Source organism: Pygoscelis adeliae, unplaced genomic scaffold, assembly GCF_000699105.1.
Source record: "Pygoscelis adeliae isolate BGI_AS28 unplaced genomic scaffold, ASM69910v1 Scaffold166, whole genome shotgun sequence".
Classification (NCBI taxonomy): domain Eukaryota; kingdom Metazoa; phylum Chordata; class Aves; order Sphenisciformes; family Spheniscidae; genus Pygoscelis; species Pygoscelis adeliae.
In genome coordinates, this window is record NW_008825156.1 from 827,180 (window position 1) to 840,494 (window position 13,315).

Genomic DNA, 13,315 nt, shown 5'->3' on the forward strand with positions numbered 1-13,315 from the left:
GTTGCAGCTTTGCTGGTGGGAGTTTTTCCTTTGCACTGAAAGGAGCTTGTTTGATTTCTTATTTGAGTTTTCTGGGTTATACCATTTCTGATCTCCTCATGAAGACTCATTTAAGTTGTAGGCAGACCTCCAGCTTCTTGAAGGCATCAGACAGCAAATCCCTCTTCTCCCTCAAGCCTTTGTTTCTTGCCTGGATCTGGCATTCACATCATACGAAAATATTGAAATGCTGATTCTACCGATTGCTTGCAAGTTAATTGAGCTATACAGATAACCAGCCAGTACTCTGCATTCTCTAGATAGAGAGCATTACTGCTCATTGCCAGTTCAGGCAGGCCCTCCTGCTGTCACAGTGTCAACGTCAATCCAACAAGGGACAAAGAGGACAAGGTGAAGGCCAGCAGGGAGACTATTTTGTGGCAGCTACAGCACAGACAGAACACATATATATCCAGAGAAGAGAAAGGATGGGTTATAGGGGTTTAACAGAGCTGCTTCCTTTAAATCATATTTGTGTTGGTGTGCTCACACACAACATAAGCAGTGGTGACTGCACCATGCTGAATTCCACCCTCCTTATATGAGTGAAAAGCTATTTCGTGTGCAGGAGAGCTCACCCACAATTTAGACAGGGGAGCGAAAGGGAATGATGCCAGCATTTAGCCTATTATTGGCAAACTGTCCTCTATGACTTGAGGACAGGGAACCCCCTGTGAAGTTGACACAATGTTCATCTAGTAACAACAAATAGTGTAAGAAAAACTATACTATGTGGGTTTTCGGCCTCATCATTGTTCTATATTCTGAAAGTGAGCACAGGGGGTCATTTATCAGGTGCTTTATGCCTGGCTCAGCCATGTGAAAGCTCTGGTGGAAATGAGGAATATCTTTTCACCCACTATAAACCATTGAATGTTGTAATTAACAGCAAGGCAAATTTATTTAGTCCTTTAAATGTTATCTCATCTTCTGCTAGCAGTGGTCATCAATCTGAGAAGTGATTTTGCATATAGCCATTGGCATTGAAAAACAAGTTAATGTTGAACAGCAAGGGTATGTCATAGGAGCTGCCAATATCCAAATGATGTAACAGCTGCTGTATCAACCCTACCTGTGCACACTAGAAGACTGCTGCCAACTCTTAGTATTTCACAACAGAAAATTGTCAGAAAGACTAAACTGGTTTCCATGAAGTCTTTCATATATGTTCATAAGATTAAATTTACCTTGTAAAAATTAAAACCTGTACATTTAAAATGCAGCTGTAACCTGAAAACTGCCTATAGAAGTCATACCTTCTAACTTAGCTAATCTATCCCTTGCGTGTATTCAGAGCCAAATCAGTTTTGTGACAAATAAGTTTTACCACTTTATGTGCTGTCATTAAGCCTTATAAAATCAACACAGCTGTAAAAGAACAGGCTGGATTCTGTTTCTTTTGAGGCAGGATTGAAAGACCTGTTTACTATCATCTAATCTGGTATTTATGTCTATCTCACTGAAGAATAGGTTGTATAATTGACAATGAGGTTCTAATAGGTTCTGCAGAGCCTTTACATTAAAAAAAAAAATCAAGATAATACACAAACTGGAAAGCCCTCCAGCTTCAACCACAAAGCTGGGAATTAGAAAGCAAGTATCATTGTAGATTAAGCACATTGGATCTGGAGCCATTGATATACACCACACAGAAGCCCACAGTGCCATTTCAGTAGTCCTTGTTCAGAGAAGAGTCTGTCTTTACAAACTTTAATGATTTTAAGTCCTTTAAACAGTGAGCTGAGAATTTCTTTGGGTGGTTGACTCAGCAGTAAAAATGGTGTGTAGCCTTTGATAGCTCCCCTTCCCAGCCATCCCCGGTTTTTTGGAGTCGTTAGTAAGTATGTTTTGCCAGGGTGCTGGCTGCTGGCAGAAAGCTCTGAAAAGCCTGCCTTATTCTTGACTTTACCTTCTGAGAACCACCAGGAAGCCTGTAAATTTTCCCGTCTCCACACTGTCGCTCTCTGTGGCTGAATTTTATTTCCAAGTAAGGCAATCTTTGCTTGTTGCTTTCCATTCCTCATGACTCTCAGGAAAGTCTTCCTGAGTGCCATCAGTGGCACTTCCATGGAACTGGGTGATGATAAGAGGAGGAAAAGGTTAGTACATATAACTAGCATAGCTCCAGTCAAATCATGCTATTGTGTTAGGCACTGCACGTACATACGTTCCTGCAAAGTCCTAGACCACAACCCTGTGACAACAGGCTGGCCAGAAGACCTCGTGTTTATTCTTAAACATCCTGTGTTGCTGCTTACAATTCAAAATCTTGATTCCTGGGATCAGAGTTAAACAAAAAGCTTTATGGATCCTTGCATGTACCAGTGGCTATCACCAAAGTGACTTGATCAAAGCAGAAGCACAGCAAATCCACTTGCCTTTCATATCTTTCCAATGTATCTCACTCAAATCTCTTGCTTCCAGTGTTTAGGACTTGACATAGCTTCCTACTCAGAGCCATCTGACCTTGTCCCCCATGGCCGATCATCCTCTGTGCACACAGAGCAATTGCACTGCAGTAAAAGCTTCTCTTCATAGCTCTTTGCAATCACAGTTTGATTCATACAGATGCAAGCCCATGTCAATAGCATCCCAAGCTACTTGAGAAATTAGGAGACATTTTGTAGTTTAAAACTGATTACATCATATTTGGGTTGCAATTGCAGCATGTAGCTTTGTGAGTGCTAATTTAGAGACTTGTTAGTGTTACCAACAGCAGCAAATATCTGGATTTGGTGCTCTTGGAAGTGATCCTGATCCATATTGGCATTAATTAGAGTAATCCTGCTTCTCACAGAGTAGCTATTTGATGGAAGAGCAGGTTGGTGATTTGCGTTCATAAAGTCATAACTGATGGCAGAAACACTGATGCTGAAACCTGCAGAAAAAAAATGTATACTGCCCTCCCAGCTGAAAGGCTCTTCTCATCACTGTTACACTGTAAGGTAGTCAGAACAGTATTTTTTTTATTAGCATTTCTGAAAAATGTGCTGGCTACTGGTCTTTCTGAGCATCGCTGATTCTTCTGTCTAAATTGTGACCCAAGTGAGACATAAAAGGAAGACCCACCTGAAGGATCACATATTCATTCATAATGGGTGGATCACGATAAGTAAGCTAAGTCAGATTTTCCGAAGAGTTCAAGCCAGATTTCGCAGTTACCCTTGCCCGTTCTACTAGTATCTTCTGCTGTCCAAATGGATGGCTGACTCCCCCCACATTGTAGTCATATCTCTTCATTCTAGTGTTGTGCTGGGGAGACATTTCTTTTCCAATTCATGACTCATTTTTGCACTGTAGAAGAAGGTAGCAACAGAAATGGCAACTTGGCACTAAAGATGAATCCAGATGTATTGAACTATTTGGTACATGTCAGATCCTGTTTTGACAGCTATGGCTTGTTACTGTCCAATACAAGATCTTTTCCTCTTTCTCTGTAATAATATCTAATGCAGAAAACAGACATATCTCTCTCTTAATTAAGATCACAGTACTTTATTTGTGGCAGTCAGTGCTTCAGGATACTCCATGTGAATATTTGCTTGCCGCACTAAGCTAAATTTGAGATGGCCTCCCCGGAAGATTAAATCATATTTTGAAGGGATTGATTCAGAGGAAATGAGGAGGCAACATTTCACCAGCATACACAGATTGTTTCTCTCCTTAGGAACAGGTCGGAGAACTTAAAACCCGTAAGATCATATTTGAACACCCTTCGGGCAGGAAAGGACAAAATCATATTATTAAGTGCCAATACATTTCTGACATTTTTATAGACAAAAAATTGGAATGAAGCAGCAGAAGTCTCTAAGAGAATGGGTAGCAGCAATGCTATCATCTGCTGTGGCTTTATGAGTGTAGGTCATCAGCTTCCCCTCTCAGCACACACTTGTGCAGGCAGATCTTTGTAAAAGAACAGGCAGATACAAAGAATTCTTGGGCTGAGTCCTTTACTAGCCAATTTGCCAGAACAGCATGATTCCACAACAGAATCTGGCATCTCTTCATCCCACCACTATCCTTGCCTGCTCTTTCAGTGCCACCAGCTGTCCAAACGAAGGTATGATTCCCTCCTCTTCGTCATGTCTCCTTTTCTGAATGTTATGGGGTGGTGCTGGATTGGCCAGAGCTATTAATCAGTAATGGACACATTTGTTTTCTAATTAATTACTCATGCTTTAGCTCTGCAGAAGGTAGCAGCAAGGAAATATGCCTCATCTATTTGGGCCTTTGCTGCCTGCGTTCACCATCCTCTAACTCATTACCCAAGAGCTACCTGTCCCAGTTACATTCTCTGTGACAGGAGAGGCTGAACTGGATCTCAGCTTTTCTGTGTGTGTATGAGAGAGAGAGAGAAAATGTGCAAGATAGAGGCAGAATGGCCATCTGGATGCATCCAGCTAGTCACAAATATTGGGCCACCCTCCTGCAGAGGAGATGGGATGTTTTAGGGGAGTAAAAGCAAGGATGGGTTATAGAGCATTTAACTGTCAGGTTGGTTGTTCAGATCTGCCCAGGTGTGTAGCAATTGAAAGTTGCCATCTTCCACTGGTAGCATGGACACCTGTGCTAACTGTGTGATAATCTGAGTAGTTCCTACCAGCAGTCTGTTTCTGCAAACACTGTTTTCAGCTGGCATTTTTACTGGCAGAGTCTAAGGACTCTGGAAAATAAGCTCTGTTCTTACCTTTGGAAGTCACCTTTCCCAGTTGCAGTTCAGGTGTCCCGCTAAGAAACTGGAGTTGTTCTGTGGACTGTCTGTCGCCGTTTTCTAGTCCTAAACTGAAATGAAATCAAAACAACTGTCCCATTAGGTAACAAACTGAGGAAAAAAATAAATGGGAAAACTTGTTCTGGTCAATCTGTTGTGACAATTTATAAATCCAGTAAAATCCACATCCATGTCTCCTTGAAATGCTTTCCTGACATCTTACATTTTTAGACAAGTACCAGTCTTGGGATTTCTGCAGTTTCTTCAGCTCATTTCAAGTGGCCTAGAAGGGGTTCATAGACTAGGAGGAAGTTCTGTGTGATGGCCTCCAGCAAGACATTGCAATGGCCTTTCTGTCACTCTTCTCTGATCTAGAGGGAAGCCTCATACATCCAACCATTAAATGAGTAAAAAATTCTTTCTGTAGCCTTCTTCAGTAGTCGGTGAGCCCGTTGAGGCATCTCTGTGATTTGTATTTGTACAATGCCTGGGCTAGGGGCTCTTTAGTCTGGAGGAAGACCCCTACATGATATTACAACTAAACAAAGAGGAATAGGCCACTTTTATCCTTCTGTCATCCCTTTCACTGCATATACTCTCGGGGTGGGTTCTATATTTTAAGTCTTCTGTTTTCGAAAGCAGAAGGGAATCTGCCAACAAAAACCAAGCAAACAGGCAAAAAATGCCTAGTTTTAACAAAGAGGACTAGAACTCTGTCAAAGTAGCAAAATGGGTTTGAAAGGGAATGGATTGTCACCCATCAAGAGAGTTTTTCAATGCTTTATGTGAAAGGAGTTGGATTTTTGTTACATGATTCATTGAAACCACAGCTGCTATCGAAATACAGAGCGAGCTAGGGATGAAAAAGACAAGGGGTTAAAGAGAAAGGAAATGAGGATAGGAAGAAAACCTCAGTAGCAGAGGCAGACAGAAGACAATCAGAAAGGATATGAAAGCAACAAGGGAAGGAATATGGAAAGTCAGGCTGACAAAGGGTGTCTCTGTTTCCAGTGGAGTCCTGTATTTTCCCATTCACTTTCTCCCAAAGCCTAAGCTAAAAATGCAGAAACACAAAATTTCTCAGGCTATACAGAAAGGAAAGGCAGAGGATAATCCCACAGATGGCATATTCGTTTTGTGCAACTTTGTGTTCAGCACCACAAGGATTACTGCATTAAAAATACATAGACTTGAGAGAGATGGCTTTACAGGAGAAGGAAGTGCCTCAGCGTTTGCTTCCATTAAGTCAATGGGAATGTTGCTCTTTGCTTCAATGAAACCAGGACCAAGTCCTTATCTGACTGTCTTAAAATGTTACAAAACAGCAGGCTCTAATCAGTGATGGAAGCCTCCAGGCTTGTCCTGAAGCTGCTTGTTCACCACCTCCTGTTATTTTCCATGGAGGACTCTGAGGGTCTTTGCAAGGTCAGGGCAGAGTTTTTGCAAGGTCAGAGCAGGGTCTTTGCAAGGTGCATCCTTTCCTGGTGTCACTTCTGGTGCCTGGAGTGAATCGCCTCATTTTCTCTTTCCTCTCTTACCTGGGTGCTCCACTTCCACTTTGCTTCTCAAACCTGTGACACCACTGGGACTAGGTCAATGTCAGACAGACTTCCTAAGAACAGCAGATGAAATACTGAGGACTGTGAGGGTTGATACAAGCCACCTGCCCAGCCTCCTTTTGCATTTTTGTGTCTGTCTCCAGCCCTGTTTCTTCCTTTTAGTGCCTGTTGTATTCAAATGCATTCACAGTTTTGACTTTCGTGATACTTGGCTGTGACGGTGCTGCACACAGGTGCCACAAACCAGTGCCTTCTCCATAAATATATTTCTCTAGCATCCTTTCAATGCATGACCCTTTCATAAGCTTCAGTGCTTGTTTTCAAACCCATTCCCCTTCCCCATCTTGCAGCATACAGCTCCTTGGTCTAACTCAAAAATGCACATATCCATCTCCTCCTAATAGATGTAAACCTAATGCTCTGAACCTCCCCTCCTGCCTCTGATCCTTCTCACGGTTTCTCACCCTTGCTACCCTTCATGCCTTCTTTGCTCTGTGTTGATGAACATTTGCTCTCAAGGGGAAAGAAGACCTTAGTTACAGATGCATGAAACACCAGGGAGGTTTTGAAGAATCAGTGGGCCAAACCTTCATCCCTGTCCAGAGGAAATGGGATGTCATCTCACTTTCTGAAATAAGAGAGGCAGCCTTTTCGAGGCCCCCAGATGGACTTACAGGTGTAAAAGCCTATCACACATTTTGCACTGAATGCTAGGAGTGGAAGATTGCTGAAAAAGCTATTCTAATCCATCATCACCTGCATTTTCAAGTCTTGTTTTACTGGATGTATAAGCCCAAAGGGAACTGAGAACTAAGAGGAGCAACACCACGCACCATTTTCATGCTTCCAGCATAGCTGATCCATGTTTACATACCTCCAGAAAAAAATGTGAGGACTCTTTGTCTATCCAAATACCAGTATCTAGACCAGCCCAAGAGTGGGCTAACAAGCTGTCATGTAGACAACATCAATGCAGTGATTGTCTGTATTGCCTGGTGTAGGATCAGTTCTTTCTTGACTGCAGTATAGGAGAGCATTATTACCTAATATTTAATTACAAGTCCAGATACTACAAAAGGCAAAGGAAGGAAAGGGTTAGTGAAATGGCCTGTTTTATTTTTCAGTAGCTCTCTTTAAATATCCCTAAGGATTTCTTACCTCCCATTAAAATTTTTCCTGAAAATGCTGATTGTAAGGAATCCAGTAGTGATACAGGCAAAGAAAAGCAGACTGTTAAATACTTTGGCTGCAATAAATGTCCAGGCACTTGAAAGCCAGTAGGGCATGGGGAGGAGAAAGGGTGAATGAAACAAGGGCTGCATATTTTAATAGGATGATTAAAAATCCTGTATTAGGACTCAGCAAATACAAGAGATATAAATATAATTTTTAAAATGTTTTATTGCTCCATTCTTGCAAGTTGTACTTTTGTGTACTGTTCCTGTCTACGTGAAAACAAAAAACTTCCCCGATTCCTGCAGAGCCCTGCTTACTCTGCTCTCTTCTTTCCCTCTAAGCTTGTTGAATAAACTGCTCAGCTGAATAACTAGAGATATTCCCCTCCCCTTTTCTCCCAACCTAGCAGTCTTTCCCTCTCCAGCATTTTTTTCAGTGCTCTTTTTCATTCTCTCTGCTGACTCCATTTGCTTATGAAGATGAGGTGTCCAAAGCCACATAAGAACCAGATCTGCCCACATTCCTGCATTCAAGGCTGAGTGTTTGCTTTCTTTTTTTCTTTCTTTTCATTGAAAAAGAGGATGCACCTAAGCGAAGTAGAAATGAGTCTGAGCAGATAGAAATGAGTCTGAGCAGAGCATGTGCCCACAAACCGAAAATAGTTTTAGGGAGGCTTAGGGAAATCTCTGAAATAGAAGTCATAGATGTGGAACAGATATCCCCTTTCCAAAGCATTTGCATGCATGTGGAAGGAAGCAGGTGGAGCTCACGGAGGACTGACCCCGAAACGACTAAGAGTTTGATAGCTCTTCTCTTCCTAGCCGGAAATTAAGATACATGCTTTGCCTGGCTGTTTGTTTGGGCCCATCTCTAAGGCTTCAGTCAGTTAGGTGAATGATGCCCTTCCAGAAACTAACAGCCATTTGCTTGTGGCATTGGTGTAACTGAATGCACAGACAGAACCAGGGCCAGCAATAAGGTAACCACAAAGCAGCAAGCAGAGGAAGACAAAAAATGAATAAGATTGGTAAGATTGAAATCCTTCACTGTATATGCCAGCCATTTGATTTTTCTCAATGCCTGTTAACATGCAGAGGAAAGCAGCAACTATCTGGTTAGCACAGGGCAGGAAAAAGAGAGTAACACATTCAGTTTTGCAGGGCACAGATGCTATGTATTTCCTCTTTCTTTGTATAAGAGCAGTTGATGTCTGTCCAGCATTTTCTATTAGAGAATAAGAAAGCACTCAACAAGCTCTTCAGACAAGTTACCATGCACAGAAAGTACTTGCTTGCTGTAGTAACTGGTTTGCTTATGTTTTTAATGAAAGTGAAGGGAAATATAATATTATCAAGCCACCAGTGTCCACCAGCTGTGTATAAATGGCAATCTCTGCTATGAAGAAACCCCTTTGCTCCCGACTGAATGTTCCCATCTTGGGGACGAAAAGGTTCCACTCGTCACAGCATACCACAGCATTGGAAGGCAGATACAAGGAGCCCGTTTCCTTCTGGGAGGTGGAGAATGAAATTACTTAGGTGGGATATAAATGATTTTAATTTGTTAGAACAATGGAGCCAACAGTGCCAATATTGAGAAAAGCATCATGGGGTTTTAATGATCACGAACAGGCATCACCTCCATGGTGTATATTAGATAAAAAACTCCTTCAATATCTATGTTCAGAGAATTTAGTGTGACGCCTCCTATGTCTGATCAGGGTTAATCCCCAAATCCAAGAAAATTAAAAGGGACTAGAAATGCCCCCAAAAGGCTGCCTTTCCAGTAGTAGTTGGTCCCTTTCCCTCGGTAGCACCCCAGAGCCTTTCCTCAGGTGTGGCCTTCCACACGTCCTCTGACACAGGACTAGATTAACAGCATACAACCCTGCTGCCTGGAGGTCCAAATGGCATGAAAGATTGTATTCATGTGCACAGTGCCCAACCCATGTTAATACTGTGACCTGCTCTAGTGGCTGGCTTAACGAGATACCTGTTCTACTAGCACGCAACCCTACACCCTTCTCCAGCTCCTAACTCCACTGGAGCGAATGTCAGTGTCATGGAGGCTGTACTGTAGAGAGAACTTAAATTCGGGACAATGAGGAAGTAGTTTTTGACCCTGATAGGTCCCAGAAATAGTTAGATACGTAACAGCCTGCTTTCACAATGCATTCAGCATCTTCATTTCCAGGTACCTGTTGTAAGAAGGATCTGAAGGTGCTTTGAAGCTTGCAAGTACAAGCCACAAACCACACATGCAGATGGCAATACTTATGTCAACTGTAGCTCATTTTTCAAATGCTGTTTCCCTTGGAGCACTCGGGTGCTTCAGGCTTAGTGGCTGAAAGGTGAGCAAGGAGATACTCAGAAAGAAGTAAAATGCAAGCAAAGAAGGCCTAATGCCTGGTATAGCCAGAGAGCTTAGCAAGGCTGCAAAACAAAGGATCAGTTGGTGACCACATACAAATACCCCATGTTTGTATCAGCAGCAGTAAGATGGGATTTGCTTGTATACAGCATTACATTCACTGACGTTTCAGTGCGGAGTGGCCAAATGACTCCAAGTAATAGACTGAACTATTTCAGCCACATGGTACTGTGTCCTCCCGCTAGGTGAGACAGCAATGCTCCCCCACTCAGGAGAAAACTAGGACCTTCCCCCTAGGTGCTTTATGCTCCCAGCCTCTTTATTTCTGTAGGCGTCCCATCCTAAGCACTCTTCCTCTTCCTGCTCATTGTCTTCATCCCCCACACACCCCCACGCACGTGGCTCTGGATCTCCTCATCATGTTCTTCTCGTTAAAAACCCCATTGTTCATTTGTTTGTTTGTTCTCTCTCTCTCTCCTCTTTTTCTCTCTCTTTCTCTCTCGTTTTTTTTTTTTTTTTTTTTTTTTTTCGTTTTTTTTTTTCTTTCTTTCTTTCTTTCTTTTTTTGTCTCCTCTGTTTTGTGTACCCAGGCAGCCCATTGAGTAACTTCTTTGACGTAATTAAACAACTTTTTTCAGACGAGAAGAACGGGCAGGTGAGCCATCCCCCCGGCACGCCAACCAAGCATAGCGCAAACAGCAAGCGGAGCGATTCCGGTTCTAATGACTATGGGTCTAGAGGAGACAATAAGTACCCTGCTGGCAAAGACAAGGCAAAGATGGTCTCATCAGTCGGCCTACAAGACCAACCTTAAATAAACACATAAAAAATTAAATAACTTAGAAAAAACAAAAACAAAAAAGCAAGAAAGAATGAAAGAATATTCCTTAGCAAGCTAGCCTCTAAACTAGAAGGATGTATATACCTTGCCACAACAGTACAAAACTGTCTATAGACAAATTTTGTATGAAGGAATGACTGTATATATATACATATATATATTTATATATGATATATAATATATATCTCAGAAACAAACACAAAAACAAACGAATGAAAGAATGAAAAGAAAAGAAAGAAAAGAAAAGGTAGCACAGATGACAAACCCAGTTCACCAGATCTTGGGTTGTGGTTTTTTTGATTGTTTTTTTTCCCTCCCTTTTTTTGAATGTTTTGCTTTTTTTCTCCTTCCTGATTTTTTGGGTTTTTTATTATTATTATTATTTTTTGTTTTCTTTTGTTTTGTTTCTTGTTCTGTTCATGCTCTCTCTGTGTTTCTGACGACACCACTTGTTTCCGCTCTGCTACCAGGAATTATCCCGAAAAGTTAACATGTCAGCCACGGCTTCACCTTCTGTGCTCTGCGGACACTTGTTGACGGAAGGCAACCGATGTAGACTGTCCAAGGACCAGTCCTGTTTGAGGTTCCCAGCCTCCCCTCTCCCTTCAGGAAGTGGGTTTATCCCCCACTTCTCCCCAAACACCTCCCCAGTGCACGCCTTTTTTCCCCCCCCCTCTCTTTTTCTTTTTTGGTGCTCCACAAGAGAGATCTGCTCAGTTATGGGATTGCAGAGTCTGGGCTGAAAGGAAGTTGCAAATTGTTGGAGTGAAACCTTTACCCTTGGCAACTTCTGTCCACGCAGGTGAACTCAGCCCGGAGGGGGAGGGTGTGGGGAAGGAGATGGGTGTAGTGGGAGTGCAGTGTTTCATGAATCCAGAGCACGTTCTCATCAGAAACCAGCCAGGAGCAAGTCAAAACTAAGCGTTGAACCAAGACAATATTGGGGAGCTTCATCATGGGATTTTCTTAACCTTCTTTTTCTCCCCACCACCTTTTCCTTTTCTTTTGCCCCCTTTTTTATATATACATGTATATATGTGTGTATATTTTTATATAAATATACATACGTACATACATATATATACAAAATAATTGGTTTTTTTATACTGTATCATTTTGCTTTTTGACCTGCTGGAAGGGGAAAGGAGTAAACTTAGGAGGGAGAGGGGGTTCAATGCATAAACACATACAAACAAAACATTAAAACTTAGGGAAAAGGCAACTTCTGGTAGCAAAGAAGAGGGACAAGACTCTGCCAAGGACTGTCTCTCCCGCCACCAGGCACAGTTGCCGCTGCTGCTACTGCTGCTCCTCCTTCGACACCTTCCTCCCCACCTGTCAACTCCCTGCCACTGTGCCACTGCACTGGGACCTTCTTCGACCAGCTGGATCCTCCACCACACCCTGCATTTAGAGGCAATTGTTGTGTTGCTAGTGCTGCATTGATATCAGTATTATTATTTCTTTAAGTTACCAGTTTCATTTATTGGCTTGGGTGATTTTTTTTCTTAAAAAAAAAAAAGAAAAGAAAAAAAAGAAGATGAAGAGGAGGAAGAAAAGAGACTTACCTTGGGTTTTATTTCCTGTGTGTGTGTGTGTGCAAATCACTGGCACTTAGTTCATCAGAGCAAGACAAGGTGGAGTCAGGGCAATGGGAGACTTAATCACAAAGCTACTGTAAACTTTAAAAATTACTGCAAGATATTTTTATAAAGTTTTTGTTTTGTTTTGTTTTTGAAGGGGAGGAGGGTGGGATTGGGTGGATGGGGACCTTTTTTTTTTGTGTTTCAGTTATTAGGTCTTGGTTATTTATATATACATATATATATATTTAAAAAAATAAGCTGTTAGATATATCTTCTGTTTAATAACTGTGTAGAGGCAACATTGTTTCTTATTTATTTTCGGGAGGAGGGGGAAAAAAGACACAGAAACCCCGTAAGTGTTCATCTTGTGACTTTGAGAAAGAAGAATCACCGCCTTTTTTCCTCCTCCTCCAGAGTTATGTGACCAAGTGTAACTTATTCTGGCCCAAGCTCAAAGGTTAAACAAACAAAAAAAACGTGGTTTTACGCGTGGAAGACAAAACACAGTGAGAAGTACTTCTTGACTGAGATTTTAAGAATGTAGGCTTAGCATTAGTGTTCAGCTCTTTTATGACCTTCGATTGCTGCTCGTTGGGTTCCTATGGGTGTATGTTGTATGGCAAGATTATTTTTTTTTAATGATAATGTTGGATGAGTTCTTTTTTGTTGTTGTTGTCGTTGTTCGTTTTTTTAACCATTTTTCCCCCTCTTGGACCAGTTTTACTTGTACATAGGTTTGAAGATTAAAAAGAATTTTTAAAGACACAACTGGGGCAAAGACCTTTGACTTTTGCCCCGTTTCCCCATTCCCCCAAATGGGAGGGATTTATTTTAATTTCTTGTTTTATTTATTTATTTATTTTCCCTATTCTTAAACTTTTCTCTCTCGTATTGCTGTGTGCATGTCAGACACCAGGGGGTGATGGCTGGGGAGGGGGGGAGGCAAGGGTGCAGGAGAGGGGGGCAGTTTTAATTGCATGACATTGCTGTAAATTAGTCTCTTTTGCTTTCGTTGTCTTTCCTGCCTCCGCCC

General features: G+C 41.8%; 1 protein-coding gene across 3 annotated transcripts in view; it reads left to right on the plus strand.

Moving 5' to 3' along the window:
* Positions 1 to 11,029, plus strand: part of BRSK2 (BR serine/threonine kinase 2) — a 329,823-nt gene extending 318,794 nt beyond the window's left edge. The window contains exon 19 of one of the 3 annotated variants that reach the window (XM_009328460.1): positions 10,494 to 11,029. In XM_009328460.1, the coding sequence (XP_009326735.1) occupies positions 10,494 to 10,669 (176 nt within the window). In that variant the 3' untranslated portion in view covers positions 10,670 to 11,029. Of the gene's footprint in view, positions 1 to 10,445 lie in introns of all 3 variants that reach the window. The other 2 variants (XM_009328458.1, XM_009328459.1) reach the window with 2 other exon arrangements.
* The last annotated feature ends 2,286 nt before the right edge of the window (positions 11,030 to 13,315 follow it).